General features: G+C 37.2%; 1 protein-coding gene across 13 annotated transcripts in view; it reads left to right on the top strand.

Moving 5' to 3' along the window:
- CNTN4 (contactin 4) overlaps window positions 1-22,513 on the top strand; it is a 922,691-nt gene that overhangs the window by 591,069 nt on the left and 309,109 nt on the right. For all 13 annotated transcript variants that reach the window (XM_049098179.1, XM_025451427.3, XM_025451465.3 and 10 more), the window contains one exon: window positions 15,431-15,557. In XM_049098179.1, coding sequence (XP_048954136.1) covers window positions 15,431-15,557 — 127 coding nt within the window. The remainder of the gene's footprint in view (window positions 1-15,430; window positions 15,558-22,513) is intronic.

The following is a 22,513-nucleotide window of genomic DNA, read 5'->3' as shown; positions in this document are numbered from 1 at the left end:
AAGATTGATGATAGATTGTGTGCAACTTATACTTGTGTATAAAACCAAGCTACCAGGATGCCTGGGTGGCTCAGTAGCTGAGCATCTGACTTTGGCTCGATGCATGATCCTGGAGTTCTAGGATCCAACCTCACATCAGGCTCCCTGCAGGGAGCCTGCTTCTCCCTCTGCCTGTGTCTCTGCCTTCTCTCTGTGTCTCTCATGAATGAATAAATAAAATCTTAAAAAAAAAAAAAAGAACCAACCAAGCTACTAATTATGGAGGATGGAGGTAAGGGGAGAATGATGTGTAGACTCAATTTGTTACTTTCCTTGAGGCAGACATTTTGTAACCATGGTGATTTACATTCAGAAAAATTTTATTGCACCTGGGCCACTGAGAGACAAGTGTGTCTTCCTACCTACTAGAGAAGAATTAAAAAGTAACAAGGACTTATTCTCTTCCCTGTCCCCAATGCCCCTGCTGCCCAAATTTAAATAGAGAATTTATAGACATATTGTGTTTTCTTCCAGGTGTAGGACTTAATGGGTGCCAGGGAACTGTTCTTAGTACTTTAAAAATATTAAGATATTTGGGGCACCTGGCTGGCTCAGTTGGTATAGCATGCGACTCTTGATCTCACAATCACGCATTTGAGCCTCATGTTTGGCACAGAGTTTACTTTAAAAAAAGATAGGATGTTTAATAAGATAACCCTATGAGATTGATGCTGCTCTAAGCTTCATTTTACAAGTGAGGAAGTTTGGGCACAAAGTCTAAGCAACTTGTTTAAGGTTACCTAAAGGTAGAGATTTGAATGAAGCCACTATTGTCAAGAGTCTATCCTTTTAATTTCTGTATTATAAACAATTTATGGATCTTGGTATATTCTATAGAAGAAAAGTTCTATCTGAAAACTGTCCAGAATTATAGTTTCCTAATTGTATTTGCATCCTTTGAGAGAAAAAAAAAATCATTATAGTGCAAGGACATCCCAGACCCCCTCAAGTGGATTTTTATGCCTTACTTTGTCTGTAAAGTAACAACATAGTATTAATATTTGCTTTTGCTTATATAAATGTGGGTTGAAGAACTCTACCATGAATGTGGCAGTGCTAATAAGCACTGATAAGTGGTATAGATGCAATCCTCGGGATACTCCCCCTGCACATGAGGCTTCAGCACACTGGCTGCCTTGGTGTGTGTGTGTGTAGAGGCAGCAGGAGAAGAGGAACAGGTAAAGTGGAAAACCATTTGTTTTAAATAAACTAAGCATTTTCCCACTGTGCCTCTTGAGGGCTTTTGCAGTCATCATTTGCTTTGCCTGAAATGTTTACCGCCCAGATATATTCATGGTTTGTTCCCTCACCTCTTTCAAGTCTTGGATAAAATATTATCTTCTCATAAAGACATCACTGGCAACCCTATTTAAAATTGCACTATCCTCCCTGGACTCCCTGTGCCCTTTCTTTTTACTTCGCAGCATCCGTCACCTTTCAACATACTGTATAAATTGCTTTGAGTCTTCCTCCTCCAACCTAAGATGTGATCACTTTTAGGGCAGTGCTTAGTTACTGAGGATACTATCTATCCTCAATATGTTGAATATGGTCTAGCACATAGTGGGAACTCAATAAAAACTTGAATGAATGAAAGGTGTTACCCCAGTATCCCTGTCAGTTACTTTCTGCTTAGTTGGTGTTTTGCTCAGACGAGATATTTTTGTTATAAAGGTAGTTGCTTGTGGTCATCCATCTCCTCTCTGGAGGTCTGTGGGAAGGGATTTCAGTTTCATTTGCTAGTGAAATGAGGAGGACAAGTGGATGACTTATTCAAGTTGCTCAACAACTTAATGGACATGCTTTTTACCTTGTCTCGGGAAAGCCAAAAAAAACATTTTTTCCTCCTCTTTTGATAAGCCTGTGAATTCAAGTCAATGGAATTTTCTGCTGCCATTTATCCCTTTACAGAAAGTTTTTGCTTTGTGTTTGCCCAAAATCAGTGTGCATGCCACTTTACCTCATGACAGAATGACATAGAAAAAGGCAGAATGCCCAGTAATTAGATGCAAATTTTATGCTTGTCATTTTGAAAGGTTATGAATCCCCCTTTTATTAAGTTTTCTATAGAGGATACTTTAGGACAAAATATCCTTTCTGTACATCAATATGCTGGTAATTCGAAAAAAGAACAACTTTGTAATTTGAAAGAATTAGTAACAAGTACAGCATATAATGAATACATTTATCCCTTCTGCTCTCTATTGAAAGGAATTAGATTTTCACTTATCTTCTCCTGAACCAAAGTTTCAAGACATAAATATTGACAAAATAGGTTTTCTCCCTTCCTAAGGGATGACTCCGTTATTCTCTTCCAGTATATTTCTAGGTAAAAGTGGACCAATTCTCCTGCTATCCAAAAAATAAACTAAAGGGAACTGATGGTACTATGAACAACATTCAACTGGTAGAAAATCAAGATTCTGTTAGAGCTCCATCCCTGACTATCTGTGTTATTTTTTGTAACCCATTTAACCTCTGAAAAACTTTGGTTCTTCACCTCAAAAATGAAATTGGATTAAGAATCTGAAGTTAAGGTGGGGGCCTGGGTGGTTCAGTCAGTTAAGCATCAGACTCTGGATTTCAGCTCAGGTCGTGACCTCAGGGTTATAAGATCAAGCCCTACATTGGGCTCTGTGCTCAGCATGGAGTCTGCTTGAGGTTCTCTCCTTCTCCCTCTGTCCTTCCCCCATGCCCATGCTCCCTTTCTGTCTCTCTCTAAAATAAATAAAATCTTTTTAAAAATCTGAAGTTACATTTGATGATGCCATTCTTTTTTTTTTTTTTTAAGATTTATTTATTTGAGAGAGAGAGAGAGCACAAGCAGTAGGGGCAGGGAGAGGGAGAGACAATCTTAAACAGGCTCCACCCTGATCACAGTGTGCAGAGCCTACCATTGGGCTCAATCTCAGGACCCTGAAATCACGACCTGAGCCGAAACCAAGAGTCAGAGGCTAAACCAACTGTGCCATCCAGGCACCCTTTGATGATATCATTCTTACTCAACAAAGCAGAATCTCATTTGTCACTTTGTGGTGGTAATGTGTAGAGAGCAATTGCCACTGTACATCACAGTGCTATTATGTACTTGGTTCTGATCTTAGAATTTGCCAGGTTTTTGTGACCTGTTATAAGTGAATTGTCTCTAATCTTTTCTTTCTCCATCATAAGTGAAGAGGAATGTAGGACCAGCCAGTAGAGTTGTTGGTGGGTTGAGGCATGTTTTTACTTTGTATGCAGCCTAGCCTGATTATGCTCAATAATGAGTAGTTTTTATTGCCATTATTCTACACGTCTCCAAATAGAAGACACAGGTTATATTTAGAGAATGGGAAAGTAGAAGTTGATTTATAGTCTCCTAAGCATCTTTTTTTCCACAGCTGAGCACATTACTGCCTAAGTTGAGTGACTGTGGTTGTTTATCCATCTCTAACAAGACTTCTGGATTTGGTAAGGACACAGTCTGGCTTGGGTTTCCTTACCAACTTTTGATTAAAATGCCGATGTCCCGCCAAGAAGACTCATACTCTGGAGCCTACTGCCTGCCGTGAACTGTGTCTCAATTCTGTCTTCTACCAATTTCATCCGGGGATATTATGACAGCCTTGTATCCTAAGCAACAGTATGCAAAATAACTAAAGTACTTACACACCAGAAAGAGAAGAATACCAAATTCAAATTTAGTGGATCTTTCCTGTTAGAAATATGTTGTCAGAGTTTTGCTTGAACAGCTACCAGATTACTCCCTTTCACGCTTCCTAGTGTGTGTATATACATATATATATATTGACGCATTCAGTATGTGCCAAATTGAAAACCTGAAACATTTAATGAAAGGCAGACATGGAATATTTCAGCTGCCAAAGAGACAGGTGCGATGGTTTGTGAATATGACTTGAGGAGCCATAATGCACAAAACATGAAAGTGCCACCTGAAGGTGTTCCATGTTCAGGCAGTTTAATGTCAGGGAAGGCAATGGGGAACATAGGGTGTCCTTGAGGAGATAATAACACCAAGAATTCACCCAGAAAGCCTTAAAACAGATGGTCTCCAAGGAAGTGCAAAATTATGACTGAGTACAGAAGAGGCAACCTTGGTCATACTTTTGTTTAGTTGAGAATGAAGATACTCTGGTTCTGGGAGACTTAGTCATAGCCTGGGAAAGAGTTCATTGTTTTCCCAAGTCACAGAGAAACCGGATAAATCTGTATTATAATATTCTTAATACATAATAAGCACAACATCAGTAGCCAAAGCAGATCTGTTACAATCATTTACACCTCCGATTGCAAAGAAGAAATGTATCCCCATGAACAACAGGTATGATTGGAAACACCCTGCTCAGCCAAGGCATAAAAGAGAGGCATTTCCAGCATTTGATTGAAAAGCTGAACAAGACTCCTAACTCTGGGAAAGAACAAAGGGTAGTGAAAGGGGAAGCAGGCTGGGGATGGGGTAACTGGGTGATGGGCACTGAGGAGGGCACTTGATGGGATGAGCACTGGGTGTTATACTATGTGTTGGCAAATCGAACTTCAATAAAAATAAATAAATAAAAGCTAAACAAATGCTGTCTTTCCTTGGTTAAAAGTTCTGGTAGCAGCCATGTGCTTGAAATAGCCTACTGTGGTTGCTGACATTCTCTCAATTTTTCTTTCTTAAATGGTGGCTAATAATTTTGGATCATCTGCATCTAAATAAACTGGGATGCACAATTCAAATGCATATGTTTGTGCCATACTTCTGAATCTAACTAATCAGAATTTTGGGGGGAAAGGCCTTGTAATTCTGTATTCATTTTTAACTGGCTTCCTAGGAGAGTCTTTTTGCACACAAAGAATATGTAAAAGCACATTATGAAAATTACCACTATTGTAGGTTAATTATCTCTTCAAAAGGCCACCATTGGGACACTTGGGTTGCTCCGCAGTTGAGCTTCTGCCTTGGCTTGGGCTTGATCCCTGGGTCCCGGGATGGAGTCCCACATGGAGTTCCACATTGGGCTCCCTGCATGGAGCCTGCTTCTCCCTCTGCCTCTCTGCCTCTGTGTGTGTGTGTGTGTGTGTGTGTCTCATGAATAAGTAAATAAAAAGGCCACCATTAAAGTGTATGAATTTCACCTAGAAGCTAAGAATCTGAGAAATGAATTAACATACAGTTATCTGTATTTTTTTTTCCATCAAGAAATAGTGTCCTGTGATAGGGAAAAGCTTAGGAAAGACATGCTTTATGAGGCTTGTCATAAGTATCCAGAAATCAGATATGAGGCTTGTCATAAGTATCCAGAAATCAGACAAGGTGGCACAGTTCAAAGGAGCAGACCTTTAGGGAACAGTTGATCATAGGAGTGACCAGGTTGAGGTAAAAGTGTAAAAATGAACAGGCTCCAAAGGGAAGATCTTTGCCTGCCATTTTGCTGATGGCCTATTTATGTGCCTTTATACACACAAGTACATTTAAAGAATTGTCAAAAGGAAATTGAAAGAAAAGGAAGACCAGTGACATGCATTAACCCTTGGAATAAATGGATGTATACTTTCTATGAATATAGTTTCAATTAGGAGTCACTTAGCTACAGCTGATATAAGTTAACTCCGGGCAGCCCCGGTGGCACAGCGGTTTAGCGCCACCTGAAGCCCCGGGCGTGATCTGGAGACCCTGGATCGAGTCCCACATCAGGCTCTCTACATGGAGCCTGCTTCTCCCTCTGCCTGTGTCTCTGCCTCTCTCTCTCTCTCTGCATCTCTATGAATAAAAAAATAAAAAAATAAAAAAAAATGTAAAAAAAAAATAAATAAGTTAACTCCAATTTGCCTAAATAAAAGCAATCACTAGTTCACATATTTGGGGATCTTAGGGATAAACCTTACTTGGAACAGACCTGTTTTCAAAGCCCAAATGATGTCATCGAAACTCAGCCTCCATTCTTTAGTTTCCTATTGGCTTCCTCAATGTGTTAGTTCGTTCTTTTTTTAGATTCTCTATGTGGAGGCCTTTGGAAGCTCCAGGTTTTCTCCCTCCAAGCAATCCCAGACTATAAAAGGGATTTTTTTCTAGTAGTTTTATGAAAAGCCCTGAAATAGAATCTTATCCAAATATGCATCATATGCTTGGGAATCAATTTTCTAGGAAAATAGAATATTAATTGGCCAGACCTGAGTTACCTGTTCTTCTGACTTAGAGGATTTTAGTCTATCCAAGCCACTTAGGTTAAGAAACTAGGGCACTTGGTTCACTAAAGAAAAAGCAGAATGCTCTTACCTTAAAAAGGAGTGATGGATTCTAAGCAGGCAAAAACCATAGATATCTACTATATACTTCTGTCACTAGGGAAATAATACTTAGTGTGAATTAGTGTCCCAGATATCTCCATCCAACTTCTTTAGTCAAAACCTATCAGTTATATACATATGTTTTTCTATGTTCTTATTTATGAATATAACAAGTTGCAGTCATGAGTAAATAGTGATATACTTGAATATAAATTAAAGAATTAACTGTAGTGGAGCACAGGGGATTTTTAGGCCAGTAAACTATTCTATGTGGTATTGTAATAGTGAATACATGGCATAAAGCATTTGCTGAGACCCATAGGATTACATAACGCAAAGAGTGAACCCTAATGTAAACTAGGGACTTTAGTAATAATGGATCAACTGGCTCATCAGTTATAACAAACGTACCTCAACCATGCAAGATGTTAATAATAGGAGAAATTATTGGCAACATCAGGTGCCTTCCTTGCCTCTATGCAGACCTTGGCTCTTGAGTTTGGCCAAGAAAGTATTCAGAGCAAAACTCTTAAGGAAGAATTTAATAGCAGTTAAAGAGAAAATACACACTCAAGCAGTCCCTGAAGTGGCAACTGCTCTGGGGCTAGGGGTGTCTTTTCTTTTTATGCTTGCATGGTTTATGGGACAAAGCTAGGAAGATCTGACTGAGATTGCCTCCAATCAATCACTTAAGGAACTCCTCCTATTGGTCCTCAGTGATAGTTGGGAGGAGGGGGTTGAGGAGGGGGATTGGCTTTATATGGTCCTTGTTGGAACTGTCATGGCAGCCTTCCCCTGGTGTGAGGGCAGAGGGAGGAGTCAAAACTGCAATGTAAATGTATTATAAGGAAACTATAGGTTACTTTAGGGCAGCAGTTATGGGGAAGAGTGCATGCATGCTCCCCAGGACTCTTCCAGCTCTTTGTGTTCTTGGGGCGGTCGTAAGTTTCACTCCTCTTATGTAGCTAATGTTCCATTCCCTGCTTATATGTAGCTAACTGTGTATTAGGTCACTGTGAGAAGGAGAGAAGGGATGTATGGGAACTTAATGTACTTTCTGCTCAATTTTTCTGTAAACCTAAAATTGCTCTACAAAATAAAGTTTATTAAGTAAAAAGATAAAGTTAGCTATACTTACCTGATTATTATCTGGCAGCCCCTCTAGAAAAAACACTCCATGAGGGCAGGATGATCCCCATGAGGGCAGGATGGTGTCTACTTTGCACTCTGTATATGCTCTACCTACACCATTGATATTGGCATACAATAGAGGCCCATATACTCTGATTAGAAACTGTTTGGGTCAGAAATGTTTGAAAAATAAGAATTTTTCTGATTTTAGAAACAAAACATGGCCCATAAAATATACCCAGTATTACATAACATCCCCAGCTGCGTCTAGGTCAGTACTCCATAATCACACACATTTATAATTCTGTAGCAATACTCATACTAAGGCTATATATAGCCTTACATCCCTTCAGGTCAGTTTTTGCCTCCAAATGAGTTACAGAATATGTGCATTTGTTGAAATTTATCTTTATTTTCATAACTGGAGCTTGACGTCAGCATCACCCATTTACTTATATTTAAAGGAGTAATGAATCCATTGTTCCTGAAATATGTCAGGATTTGGAATCAAGGTCAGAGTAGGATGTGCTGACCCATTTCCCCTGTTCTTTGCCACTACTACAAATACTTGCTTCAGCAAGCAGAATTTTTTTTCCCAGTAAAGACCACTTTTATCTCCTCATACTTCCCAACTTCACCACCATTTCTAAGATCTAGCATTACATACAATTAGGTCCTCATTATGTGTGACCCAATGTATGATAGCAGAGAACTGTTCTGCTAAGCAGGAAACAAAGCATAAAAGAATTCACTTCTCATTTGGACTTCCTTTTACTTTCTTCCTTCAGACATATACCAGCTATCTGCAGACTTCTCTGTTCCTTACTGTTTAAAATACTCAGGGGGCTAAAAGACAGAAGGTGGAAGCAAGGACGATAAAAGAAACATCTTGTCCTTGAAGCAGGAATATCTGTCTCCTCTTGTATTTGTTTTGCCTCTGCTCTATTCAACTGAACAAGCAAATAGAACCAAGCAGAGTTCTTATTCAATAAAAATGCTGTGTGTTGGCTAGTCTCACACATAGTCACCTGTGTGGGACCTTTGAACATCCCTTGCTATTGATGTTATAGAGACTAAAAACACTGTTATAGAAACTATAACACTATTTATAATGATAGTTTGACAGCTGTCCAGTCATCGTTTCTGTAATCAATGATTCAATTTTAAAGGAATGCTCACATTCAAGTAATCAGGAGTATTTAATTTGTTTCTGAATTACCTTTGGTTATTGTCTGCACAGTTTGTAATTTTTTTAATTTTTTTATTTATTTATGATAGTCACGGGGGGAGGGGCAGAGACATAGGCAGAGGGAGAAGCAGGCTCCATGCACCGGGAGCCCGACGTGGGACTTGATCCGGGGTCTCCAGGATCGCGCCCTGGGCCAAAGGCAGGCGCTAAACCGCTGCGCCACCCAGGGATCCCCAGTTTGTAATTTTGATACACAGAGATCCTCCCGCCTTACAGTTTCTTGGCCAAAATGAGTTTCCATGATTGTTAGAACAGCTGGAAGAGAAGACTCCCAGCCAGCAGGATAAAGAAGACCCTGTGTGTGCCTTTCTTGGAACACTGGTAGCAGAATGAATCATGTTTCTCCCCATTGGGCTTCCCCATTGATATAAGTGGTGAAAGGGAGAAAGTAAAATATGAGCATGACTGTGGGAGCACACCCAACAAACCAGCTTAGTGGGAGAACTACCCCTTCCTTGTCCCTGGTGAAGTGGCTTTGGTCTGCACATCAATAAGGCAACATGTTCCCACTGATGACACACATAGAGCGCATTTATGCTCTTGAATGGTCTAGGGCTTCACAGGATGCAGAGTAAAAGATACGGCATGACAAAGTTACTTTGTTTGCATCTGGATGCTTCTGTGCATGCATAACAAACTGTCTAGCTTCCAGGTGTGACCCTCATGTAACTCCCACCTAAACCCACAAGCTCAGGATCTGAGCTTACACTCAAACCCTTGCATTACCCATTAGGTGTCCTAGAGTTTCCTTCCAAATTGAGATTTTTGCCATTTAAGTGTTTCTGCCCAAGACTAGGTGTTTAATCAAAAGCCGATTTGATGTCATAGGAAGATTGACTATATATCACAGTCCTAGATTCTTGACTGTTATGGCAACACTTTATACCTACCATTAGGATTAAGGGCTAAAAAACCCTCAGGTGCAACACCCGGGAACTCCACAGCAATTACAAGTAGAATTGGATCTGGTATTTTTATTTTTCCAAGATGAAATCATAGTATTGCATTTTTCTCCTTTCCCAGCAGAGTTGAGTCACTGAGTTTGTAAGAGATGAAAAATATTTCCAGCAGAAGAGAAGTGCATTGACCTAGGGGCTTTGCTGGAGAAATATGGCCTTTTACCCCATCCCACATGGTAGCTACAGAGTGAGCTAGCACATAGAATGAAACTCTGCAGGGTTGTTTTTCTTCATTGGTATCCTTAATTGGTTTAGGGCTGAAAGTCATCTGTGCTCAATTCATAACTTAAGGTTTCAAACTATAGAATGCACAATAATGAACAGCAGTGCTGAGCACTGGTAATAAAAATCCAGTAAGTCTGGCAGGGGCTCAAAAAATCTGCCTTTCATTAAGTACCACCGGGTAAGGTAACATTGATGCAAGAGGTTTCTAGACCACACTTTGAGGAATAAGTTTAGGCATAGCTTGATTACTTTTTTTTGCTAAGTTTCTTTCTATGAAATATTCATCTCAAGATCATACCTGCTGTCTGATACTGCTCAGCCCTTTAATGCCTTTCCTTCCTATACTGGCTGGCTACCTTTTAGGATTATTTCCACATGCTGTATTAGAAAAAGATCTGCAGTTAGCATTAGTGGACTTTTCCAGGCCTCACCTACCCACTAGCTTGCTTCTTTATGCGTGTTGTCTTTTGCTAACCTTCCACGTGGAATAGAGATTTTGCTCTATGCTTGCTCCACTGTACTTGACACATGGGCTTCTGCACTGTTTCCTTGAGTTAAGCATCACCTGAGATTCAGTCATAGGTTTCTCTTCTCAGTCTCAGAAAAACTCAGGCCACTGCCATCCATTCCAGTTTCTTTTCCCAATCTAGCTTCTGGTAGCCTAACTGAGCAGCATTTTTCTTGCCTAGGAGAGAAGTTTGGGGACGTGTCAAAATGAGCCAAATTAATTTAAGAAAAAAGAAAGTGAGATCATTGATATACTAAAGCTGCAGATAAAATAAAGGATCCCTAACTGTGGAAAGGTGTTTTATTACTGTATTTCTTAGAGGATTATTTTATTTTTAGGTAAATTATTTTATTTTTTGTTTCCATTGCAGGGGTACATTTTGGGCCTGTGACCTGGGAAAATACATTCAGGATTAAATAATCTCTTAAAATTTAAAGTTGCATGATTCTATGCATCTTTTTCAGTACTCCAAACATTTTAAGAGTAGCCCTGACACTACATTTTGTTTCTGGAACATTTACAAGAGGAAACAAGAAAAAAATTGGCTGACAAACATTGATTTTTGTCTTCCCCAAAAAATAGATTTTAAAAAGAAAAGAATCAAATGGGGAAGGGAGTTTGAGAATCATTTGTTGAGAACAGTGTTTTCCAATAACTTTTAGTATTTGATGAACAAAGGGAGAAAAAGGTTAAGGATAGTCTGACTTTTAACCTAAATAAATTTCTGGTCATGAAATTTCTACTCTTTTCTGAAAACCCAGAGGTCTCCCAGTCTTTGGTGAAACATGAAAGGGGGCTTTCCTTAGTTTAGGTCTTCTTTCTTCTCTTTGCAAATATGTGGTTTACTCAAATACTAGTTCATGAGAATTTTTGTGATATGGAGCTTTAGGGAATGCAGGTAGTATTGTATATTTAGCCTTGTGAGCAATTGGCAGATAGTCTCCAAGCAGAGGAGAAACCAGGAAATCATGATGTACCAGTTTTGGCATCTGCACTAAATTCCCCAGGCTAAGACTGAGATCAATGACCTGGAATTTGAAAAGACTGTATCTGGGCTGTTGGCAACCTGGTTTCTCTCACTTTCTCTTAATCATGATTTTCAAGAATTTCCAGGAGAATGAAAAATAATTGCCTGTTGCTCCCCTGAGAGATTACAGGGAGGTCAGTCACTGGGGTGATCTTTCACCCTTTTGGGAATCCACAAGTTAAAACATCAATATGAACATCCTGTCAGTTAAATGAGGTTCATTCTTGTAAAGAAAGGTGGTGGTTACAGTGGGAATGTATTGTGTATCAAGTGAGGATAAGTTATTGTATTAGGCCAATAATTATTGCATTACTCTGGGGATGCCTTTGCTTTGTCACACAGAACCCTTGAGGGAGTTCTTACAATTAGTTGCTGGCATTCAACTATGAGCATTCTAAGAAAATGTTTTAGTTTCAACTTGAGTCCCCTACCTTGACAAATCCATCCATTTTCTTTGTGTGCGTTAGTTTTATCATTTTCTGTTCCTATCTGCTTGCCTCTCAACTGTTAGTCCGGACATGTGCTAAAAGTCCTTCTCTAAATGTTATCAAGCAAAGGTCTGTTGGTTTGACTTTACCAGCAGAGAAAGTTTAGGAGTGTGTCTAAAGCCAATGTGGGTTGATATTCTGCTCTTAGGAAATGGAGAGCTAGGAACAAAGGATCTGTGTTGGTAGTTTTACAATTTTAGCGTGCAAAAGAATCACCTAGATTAAGCTATGTTAAAGGCAAATTCATGGACCCTGGATTTTTCTGTTGCAGTCAGTCCGGACTCGGATTTAAAAACACAAGCTCTGTACTTGCTCTATACTTGCATGACCTGATTACAGTGCAGGAGGTCTACAGTCTAACTTGAAACATAATGGCTTACTAAAATCTTGTCCTCTGTCATTTTCTGAGATGCTCCTTTACTTCTCTAGGCTGAAAATCATGGCTACCCCTCTGGTTACATAGAACAACTTAATGTGACAAAGGAAAGGGTGAACTTTATCTTCTAGGCTTTAAAAATGACAGATGCAAAGTGTTTTATATGTACCTTCAAACCTTCAAGGCATTTGAAAGTCACTTTGTCACTACTACACAAAGATAGAACAAACTTACTGATGCCTCTCACCATGTTTCATCTAAGATTATCATTCTGAGGACTCTGTTTCACCTAGCTACCTCAAGGTTTGAGAGAAACAAAGCAACCTTTTAACTCTTTTTTTTTTTTTTCTCAAAAATGTTAGTATAGTAACTCTAGGCTAAAGTTTTAAGTTTGGTTATCTGTTTTCTACACCTGCATTGCTAAACTTTCTAAAATCTTTCCCTCTGTCTTTTTGAAACCAAACAGCTCATGCTTGAAAGGCTATGGATTTCCTTAGATGAAAACTGAAATACCATTCCCTTTATGCTAATGTTAATTTACAGGCAGCAAGCTTGGTTAACCAAGAGAAAATAAAAACTTTCATTTGGATGAAATGTGTTATTTATAGTGAATGCAAAGCATCGTTATTATCAATTCTTGTTACAAAATACACAGAAAAAATACCATTTTTGTTATTTAAATATGGCATGGATACGTTGAGAAATAGTACAGATGTTAATCCACAGCCTCTCAGCTGCATCCTGGATAATCATTATTATGCTTTATTCTTATTTGGAATTACTAGTAATAGACTGTGTATTTCTGTATGAAATTCAAATCAGGGAACACCAATGAATTGAGATGATTGATATTATATATATACACACATAATTTTGGAATTGGGACAACAATAGAAATATTTCTCTCTTAGTGAAAAATCCACCAAGTGTGCTGCTGTGTTAGTGATCTTTAGGAGTAACATTTGTTACTTAAATAGATATGCCAAAAATTCACATAATTTTGCACATTTGAATTGAGCTAATCCCTGACCAGTGTTTAAGTTTGTTTTGAAACTATCTATATAATTGTTGAAAATCTGAAATGTAAATATCTGGATTTTGAAGTATATGGCTTTAAACCATGAGTGTTAAAAAAAAAAAAAACTATGTGTTTACGTACTTTTATTATATGCTTTTGAGTTCCTTGGCAGATCCTGTTTTCTTTGTTTAAGTCTCGTTAATGTGAGATTTTATACATGAAGTAAGGAAAGAGGATGGTGGTGGCAATATAATTCATGTTATTTTTGAATGCAAATTTCACATGTGCATGTAAGTTCATGGGAAAATATTCAGGGATTATTTGCCATTCTTAACTGGCATAGAACCACTAACCTAGTCCAGTCCTATTAATTTAGAGATGAGAAAATTGAGGGCTAGAGAGACTAGGTGATGGAGAGATAGGTCATGAATTTACTAGTTGACCTAAGGCATTGATCTCAGTTTATGGTTTTTCTGAATTCACATACTGCTTGTTCTTACCAGGAGGTCATTGGCTGTCCTTACTCCTCTATAATAAAACAGAATTCTGTTTTGTCATTTGTCTGCTTACATTTTTCTTCTATTCCTACCTTAAAATATGGACTTTTAAAAGCCTGGGTTATAAGCCTTACAAGAAATTACCTTACTTCCTGTCCTTTCCTACCAAGATTCCCAAGCCAGCTTTATTCCTTTCCCTCAGTCCTGAAACATCTGAATGAATTTACTTTCATCTTATCACCTATCAACAAAGCCTGGTTATAAAGGTTTTCCAGCATAGCAGTTGCAATTCACACTCTGCAAAATAATCACACATAAGTGGAATGTGGATTGTCGGCTACAGAGTGATATTCAGTATTACTTAACATCATAGCCACTGGCCCTTTTATCTGGAAATTCATCAGGTAATGCCTAACTCAGCTGATTGAATACATTAAAAAGTACAAAAAAATTACACACAGGTAGAACAAACCCTTACTAATGATCTTCCATGTATAAGCTCCTGTACTTGGTATTGGAACATCAGAACATGCCAAAATGCATACAATACATTATGTTCTCAAGGAGCTTACAGTCCAAAGCAGGAAAAAGCAAGGTACAAATACACTTGATAGAAAAAGATAAGTGGCCACAGGGAGATAAAATTGAAGAATAAGGTGCTTAAATGAAGAAGATAAAGTTCTAGGAAAGCTTTCTAGGATTAAAAAAAAAGTAGAAGAATTCAAACTAAATTTTGAAGAACAAAAATCCCTTTCATGAGTATAGGTGGTGAGATGCATTTTGACAATTATTTATTATGTGTGTACTCCAGAAGCGTATGTACTCTCTACTGCTACCTAAAGTTTAGCTTGTGAATTATTCTAGTCTTGATACTTATCACTGCTCTGTGATAAAGTTTCATACATCTAGTTACTGTTGTTGAGAGAGAGCATTTAGAATCTCATATATCATTTATATACTCAAGTATCATTGAAATAGCTATAGACTAGTTTGGATGTTACTGAATTTGTGTGCTCTCAAATGGTTCCACCTGCATGATATTTACACAAACATCCCCATCCATAATAGGTTGGAAAAAAAAACAAGCTAGTCATTTACAAGATAATTTGAGAACCATGACTCTAGGTTGTTCTTTACTTACATAGACAATTTAAGAAACTTTTATACATATTTCAGCAGTACAGAGCTGTTTCTCATTATTAATGTATTTATGAAATCATGATTGCTTGCTTCCAATAATATTACCGCATTACAGAACAGAGAAATTTTGCTTTGTGACAATAGACAGTCTCCCATGACGACAGCAGCACAAAAGAGGAGAGGAAGGCACAAAATGTAAACAAAGTAAGGGTGAGCAAAAGGCAGATGGAACAATGAGAGGAAAGGGAATGACAAGCATTCTGGAGGTTGTTAGTAAAAATAAGTTATCAATATTAAAATGAGTCTGTGTCTCCACTTCGTTATAATCAACAAAGGGTTAGTTGTCAGTGGGAAATTCATGTAAAGGCTGAAACTAAACCTGTTGTATATTACTATTTTTTTAATTTTATCTCTCTTATTTTCATTTTGTGGTTATTTTCTGTTATTCTTCCTATTTGGAAGATGTTATTTATTTTTGACATTTTTTCCTCTCATTTCAGATGACTACACACTGCATGGCCCTGTTTTTATTCAAGAACCAAGTCATGTAATGTTCCCTTTGAATTCTGAGGAGAAAAAGGTGAAGCTCAACTGTGAAGTTAAAGGGAATCCAAAACCGCATATCAGGTTTGTTCATTTAAATCATGTGTTTCCATGCATGCAATTCTATTATTAAAATCAACAATAAATAAATCAATCAATCAATCAATCAATCAATAAATCAATAAATCGACAAGTACTTATAGAGTACTAGTTACATAAAGATCTTTTAGACAGGCATCATAGGATATCCTGAGACACTAAAGAGATTATTGTACTCATGAAAAGTTTAGTGCTCAACTTCTGTTTCTGGCTGTACTAGGATTTAAATATCCTATTTGACCCCCTCACTGAAAGCCTACACATTTCTTAACACATTTTTAAAAACTCTTTCAACATATGTATCAACAAACTGGTATCAAAGTAAGAAATACTCAGAATTCAAAAAATAAGTGGGTTTGTAACCCAGAGAAGAAAACTGACCCCTAAAAGCAGTTTTCGCCTTGATGAGCTATGTGTACTGGAACTTTGGGTTTTGCAGCTTCACAGGATAGTCACAGGACAAAGCCTAGAGTCAACTAAGAGGAGAGTCTAACATGAAAATACCTCCTATAATAGACCTGAAATCGAAAGGATATGTACTTAGAGTGCTTGTAACAAGAAATAAGCTTGTTTCCCCAAAGAACTATAAAGCAAAAGTAATTGCCAATTTCAAGTTTGGTGCCAAGTGGCTTTAATAAATGAGACACAACTGAAAGGAGAATTAGTAAATTGCAAGGTATATCTGAAGAAATTACCCAAAGGTAGCAGAAGTGGATAAAGAGAACCAAAGAGAGAGAGAGAGATAGAGAAAGAAGGGAGGTGGGTAGAGAAAAGGAAAGTGGATAAAAAGAGATTAATATAAAACGTTTATATGTGTTTAATCAGAGTTCCATAAGAAAAAGCAAGGGAGAATGAGGCAGAGGCAATATTTTAACAGAAGGCTAAGAATTTTCCAAAGCTTATTAAAAATTCCAGGCTATAGCAGTGTCTGGCTGGCTCAGTCAGTGGAACATGCAACTCTTGATCTCAGGGTCATGAGTTCTAGCCCCATGTTGGTACTACATAGAGATTACTTAAAATAAAATCTTTTAAAAAAAGTTAATAAAATAAAATAAATTCTAAGCTATAGATTTGGGAAGCCAAATGAACTTCAAGGAGTACAAATAAAAATAAAGCCTCATCTAGAATTATTATAGTGCAGCAGAACACCTAAGTTGAAGACATCATAAAAATAGTCAAACTTATAACATCAATAACCTTCAAATAGCAAACCAGAAATTGACTCAATAGTAACAAAAAGTCAAGATGCAAGAATGATCGATCTTTGATATGCTGAGAGAAATTAACTGTCAAATTTGTTTACAGCATAAATATTTTGTAAAAAGACCAAAATAAATATGTTCTCAGGCATTCAGAAACTAAAGTTTGACTCCAGCAGATGTACTCACTAAAGAAAATTCTAAAAGATATAACTGAAACAAAATAAAAACAATCTGAGGTAGAGTATCTGAGATACAAGAACAAATGATAGGTAAAGCAAGTGGTAAAGGTCAGTATTTCCACATTAAAATCAACTGCAATTACACTAAACAACAAAAATAATAAAAACATATACTGTCTTGTGAACATAAAGAAAAAATAAAAGTCATGACAATAATAAAAATAAATTTTATTTTTTAAAAGATTTTATTTATTAGAGGGAGAGAGAGAGATCAGAAGTAGGAGAGGAGCAGGGGGAGAGGGAGAAGCAGACTCCCCATGAAGCAAGAAGCCTGAAGAGGGGCTCAATCCCAGGGCCCCAGGATCCTGACCTGAGCCAAAGACACTTAACTTACTGAGCCACCCAGGTGCCCCGGAAATAAATTTTAAAAAGATATACTGCACAATGGATTTATACAAATGGTTAAGAAAAATTTAAAGAAAGTTTGAACCCTACCTGACCACATACACAAAGACCAATTTCAGGTGACTAGAAGACCTACATGGGACACATACACTTTTTAAAGAAGATAGGCATACTATCTATGACTTGGGAGTGAAAGAAATAGTTCTCAAATATGACAGGAAAAGCACAAATCATAAAAGAAAATATTTAACTTCATTAACGGTAAGAACTTCTGTTCAACAGAAATAGTGAGATGAGTAAAATTTCAAGCTTCCAACTGGGAGAAGATATTTTTAATACATGTCATTGGCAAAGAAATAATATCCAAAAGTATTTTAAAAACCCCCACAAATCAAAAAGTAAAAAACCTTTTTTAGTAGCCTAGTATAAAAATTACCAAAAGACTTGCTTAGGTACTTCTAAGAAAAGGAGTATCACATATCCATTAAATATGTAGAAAGATTATCAGTGACATTAGTGCGAAGAAACATACAAATTAAAACTAAAATGACACACTCTTGCAAGCCTACCAGATTAGCAGAAATTTAGGAAACTAAATTCAGCATAATATAAATAGATATAATCTGGTATGTTCATACAAGGTAACCCCATGCATTAGTGAAAATGATGAATTACAGCTGCAGCATGATGGATCACAGGAACATAATTTTTCGCAAACAAAACGAGTCACAAAATAATAGTATAATTTCATATTCATAAAGTTCAAGAGCAGGTAAGGTGGAGCAATTGTTTAAGGATACCAACATACGGGCAGCCCCGGTGGCGCAGCGGTTTAGCGCTGCCTGCAGCCCGGGGTGTGATCCTGGAGACCCCGGATCGAGTCCCATGTTGGGCTCTCTGGATGGAGCCTGCTTCTCCCTCCGCCTGTGTCTCTGCCTCTCTCTTCGCTCTCTCTGAATGAATAAATAAATAAATATTTAAAAAAAAAAAAAAGGATACCAACATACTTGATAAAATCATAAAGAAAATCAAGGGAAAGAAAAAGCCAAAATTAGAGATTATAATTAACCATCAAGAAGGAAATGATTAGAATCAAAATGGAAATGGAGACTTTAAAAGTAATATTACTTTTCTTAGACACAGATCTTTATTGTCTTATGATTGTTTATAATGTTGGGAAGGACAAAATTTTCTTCTGTCCAAGATTCTTCTAGCTGAACTCAGAATTAAATTTACATGAAGCATAGTAAAAGAAAAAAATCAAATTTCATACATATAAGGAATCTACAAAGACATGAAATTCCAAAGATAGGCAAAAAATGTGGTGTGTATGTCATTCTTAACTAAGGAGAAAGGGAGTGTAGAGGTCTTGGGACTTCAGAGGGAAAGAGTGAAATTTGGGATGCCTAGGTGGCTCAGTGGTGAGTGTCTGCTTTCGGCTCTGGGATAGAGTCCCAGATCTGACTCCCTGCTTCTCCCTCTGCCTATGTTGTTCTGTCTCTCTCTCTGTGTCTATCATGAATAAATAAAATCTTTTTTTTTTAAAAAAAGGTGAAATTCACAAAAAGATAAAAAAGTAAATGTTTGGTGAATAAATGTTTGTTGAGCCATGCAGAAACAGTGACTCCATATATCGTATAAATATGATTTTGCCTTTATTCACATTTAATGTTAAAAATTTTAAGCTAATAGTGTGTAAAAACCAAAATAATATATAACATATATCATAGTGTAGGGGAGGAAAGATTGAATCATTAAAGATCCACAGAAATGGGATATGAGCTGAGATATTTAGTTTGCAAATTGGCAGAAGGCAAAGGACATCTTACACAAGTTAAAGGATGGTAGTATTAGTAGAGTAGAAATTATTTTAGAATTTCATTTGTGTGGCCGTTCATTCATTCATTCATCAAATACGTCATCATTCATCACACCACCCAGTGTTTTTCAAACTATGAATTCTAGGTACATAGAACTAGCTTAGCAATTATCTGGGGTGAGTATTTGCAGAGCTTCTACCCAAGTCTACCATAGCAGTTCTCCTTTGAATTTGTGTATGTATTAGGATTCTGAAAAATACGTGGTCCAGGTAAGGTATTAAGCCAGTGTATTAAAATACTATATTAAGCCAGTGTATTAAAATACTATATAACCAGGCAGCACCCAGGTTTTAGGTATTTAAAGATGAACAAACTACATGTTCAAGTACTGTGTTTTTGGAGGACTGCCTAGAAGTGGTGAAGATAGTTGTAATGTTATGCTACAACTTTCATGCCATAAATGCTGTAAAGGATGTCCAAGCTCTAGGGCATCCTGGAGGAAAGAAAGTCTACTTTCAGGATAGAAGGGGAAGATATCAGGGAAAGTTTCATAGAAAAGGAGATATTTAACTGAATCTGGAGGGGCAAATGATGTTTTGCTATATGGATATTTTGCCAAAGGAAGTGCATTCTGAAAGAAAGAAAAAAAAATACTTCACTAATGACCTTTAATTAACCTTTATTTTTTTAATTTTTATTTTTTTAATTAACCTTTAATTTACTTTGCTTTTGTAACATTGTGTTTCAAGATATTAGGGGCCTGCTTTGTTACTTAAAACAAGCAGTAGAACAGAAACCTATTATGTTTTTAAAGATTGCCAGGAAAAGCTGATAAGAAAACTTTTAATCAAATATACCAGCAACTGGTTGCAGTGTACTGTTTTCCTTTATACCTTTGGCAGTTTCTCTGTAACAATAGCCAGTTATTACCTAGGAGCAAAAACTCCTTCTTGAAGGAAAGAGCAAGAGAGAGAAGAGAGAGATGAGGTATTTTCAAACATTTCTCTGGCTACATTTTTTCAGTCTTCAGGCTGACTTTGAGGGAGGAGAACAAGTAGGAGAGATTCAAGGTGAACTCTCCATGGGGATTTACAGCATAAGGTTTTTTCCTCAAATACCACGACTGACCTCTCTTCTTTGTGTTGATTCCCTCCACTGAGCCTTCTCTTTTCATTGTTTTCTGCCCCTCAACTTTGAAAGGATTGACCCAAACCCAGAAAAATTTAAGAAGTGTTGACTTTTGCCAACTTTCTTTGTATTAAAGTTTCTTAAGGACTCGTGGCATTACTTAATGCACTCAGCTTCCCTTTCCAGACAGAAGGGACATTCAAGTACTTGGTTAGAGTACTTTTGCTGTAAGGTTTCTATTCAACTTAGTTCATAAACAACACCTTCCAAGTCAGAAAGACCTTGCCCCTTCTTCCATGCCAAAGTTGAAACCGTGAACAAAGAAAGAGGGTTTTATTACAATAAATTCCATACATAGCTTCACAGCATAGTCTGGAAGATTTTACCTTCCAGAACTTCATAGTGTCAGTGTTCAGTTGGGCACAGCCTGTCTCTCTGAAAGAGAGTTGAGTTCTGTTTCCCAAGTGGTTCAGAAATCAGCTTGTGAGACTCACTAATTTGTCCTGACCCTTGGGAAAATCTCTCTTGCTCTGCATGGGCATTGTCTCTATTACCAGTACTTAAAAGATTACTCAAACATTGAAAATAAACTGTGATTTTTCAAGAGTGTTCCTGTATGCAATAAGATAAGGAATTCAGTGCAATCCACATTCAGTGGGAATGAACATTGACTGCCTTGCAATAAAACTGGGTATAGTGCTTTGTAATCTAGTCTCAACTGCATTTCACAGCAAGTACTTTATTTTCTAAATAATCCCTTTTCCTTTGCTATTTGTATGTAAAAGCAGGCAATAAAGTAGATTAAAGGACTTTCTGCAGAGCATTTAGGTTGAGATGACTAGTGTAGACAAACCTACAGAGGTGTTCTCATTATCCCCACAACCACTTTTCTAAAAAGGCTCACATGGTCCATTTCTAAATTCCACATTCTGCTTGCAGCTCACATTATATTGCAATTTCCTCTTTGAGTTCTTAGATTTGTCATATTAAATTGCTTGACTATCATTTGAAGTGAGAGTTATAGCTAAGACGTGATCAGCTGACTCAAAAAAAAAATGTCTAAAGCAGACAGTCATTTCTAGAGATTCATGTGCAGATAGACCTGCTAAAATATAACCCAGCTTTCTCTTTTTATTGCTTATTACTTTCATGTCTGTGTCAGAAAACAGAGAGAATTACTGTCAAGCTTAAAAACAATGTGTATTTCTAATACCCATTTTATAAACAAACACATTTAGAGCTATGTCCCATTTTGAGATTTTGACCTACCTATCCTGCCCCTCATGCTTCTAAATTTTTACATTTCAAAGACATAGATGTGAACACACATACACCATCATGCTGTGGTGGGCCAGAATGCTTCATAAACTGTGCATGCTCAAAGCTGAAATATACAGCAGAGAAGTAAAATACTGAGTCAAGTTCCACTGGCATTTATTGAGCACAAGAAAAGTGTCAAGGTCTAGGTTGCTTAAGGGACAATACAAAAGTAATCTAGCCAAATTATCTATAGTGAAGGCAAAATTCCTATATAATAGAGCAGAGAATCCTGTAGGAGATTGTGGAAAATTTTGATTAATTTTGACTAGGAATATTGAAAAAGACTTCATTAGAAGAGGTGTGATTTAAAATTGACCTTGAAGTGTGAGAGAGATCTTCAAAGAAAGAAAAGGATCATAACTTAAACTTCTGCTTTTGTTGATAGCAAATATCCAAAATCTTGAAACAAAGTAGATTGCATTATTTTCATTTAAATCCTTTTCATTGGGACACCTCGGTGGTTCAGTGATTGAGCATCTGCCTTTGGCTCAGGGTGTGATCCGGGGTCCTGGGATAGAGTCCCACATTGGGCTCCCCGTGGAGAGCCTGCTTATCTCTCTGCCTATGTTTCTGTCTCTTTCCCTGTGTCTCTCATGAATAAATTAATAAAATCTTTTTAAAAATCCTTTTATATTGCACACACCAACCATAGTACTCCAGAATATTATGAGAGGAAGCACAATGAGCATGTATGTACATGTACACATTTAAATGGCTTTTTGTTTGTTTTTTACTGATTGAAGGAGATAAAAATAAAAGTCTCTCATTCATTAGTCCTGTTATTGTTTCTTATCGATTTCTTTTGTGTTTCAGCGTTTCCTTACTTTTTGGTCTCCCAATGTGAATGCTGCTGTGAGATTGTTGATATTTCATAAGTTTCAACTATG

The sequence above is a fragment of the Canis lupus genome, chromosome 20, assembly GCF_003254725.2.
Source record: "Canis lupus dingo isolate Sandy chromosome 20, ASM325472v2, whole genome shotgun sequence".
Taxonomy (NCBI): domain Eukaryota; kingdom Metazoa; phylum Chordata; class Mammalia; order Carnivora; family Canidae; genus Canis; species Canis lupus.
Note: the sequence above shows the minus strand (reverse complement) of the source record. Positions and strands in the feature narration are given on the sequence as shown.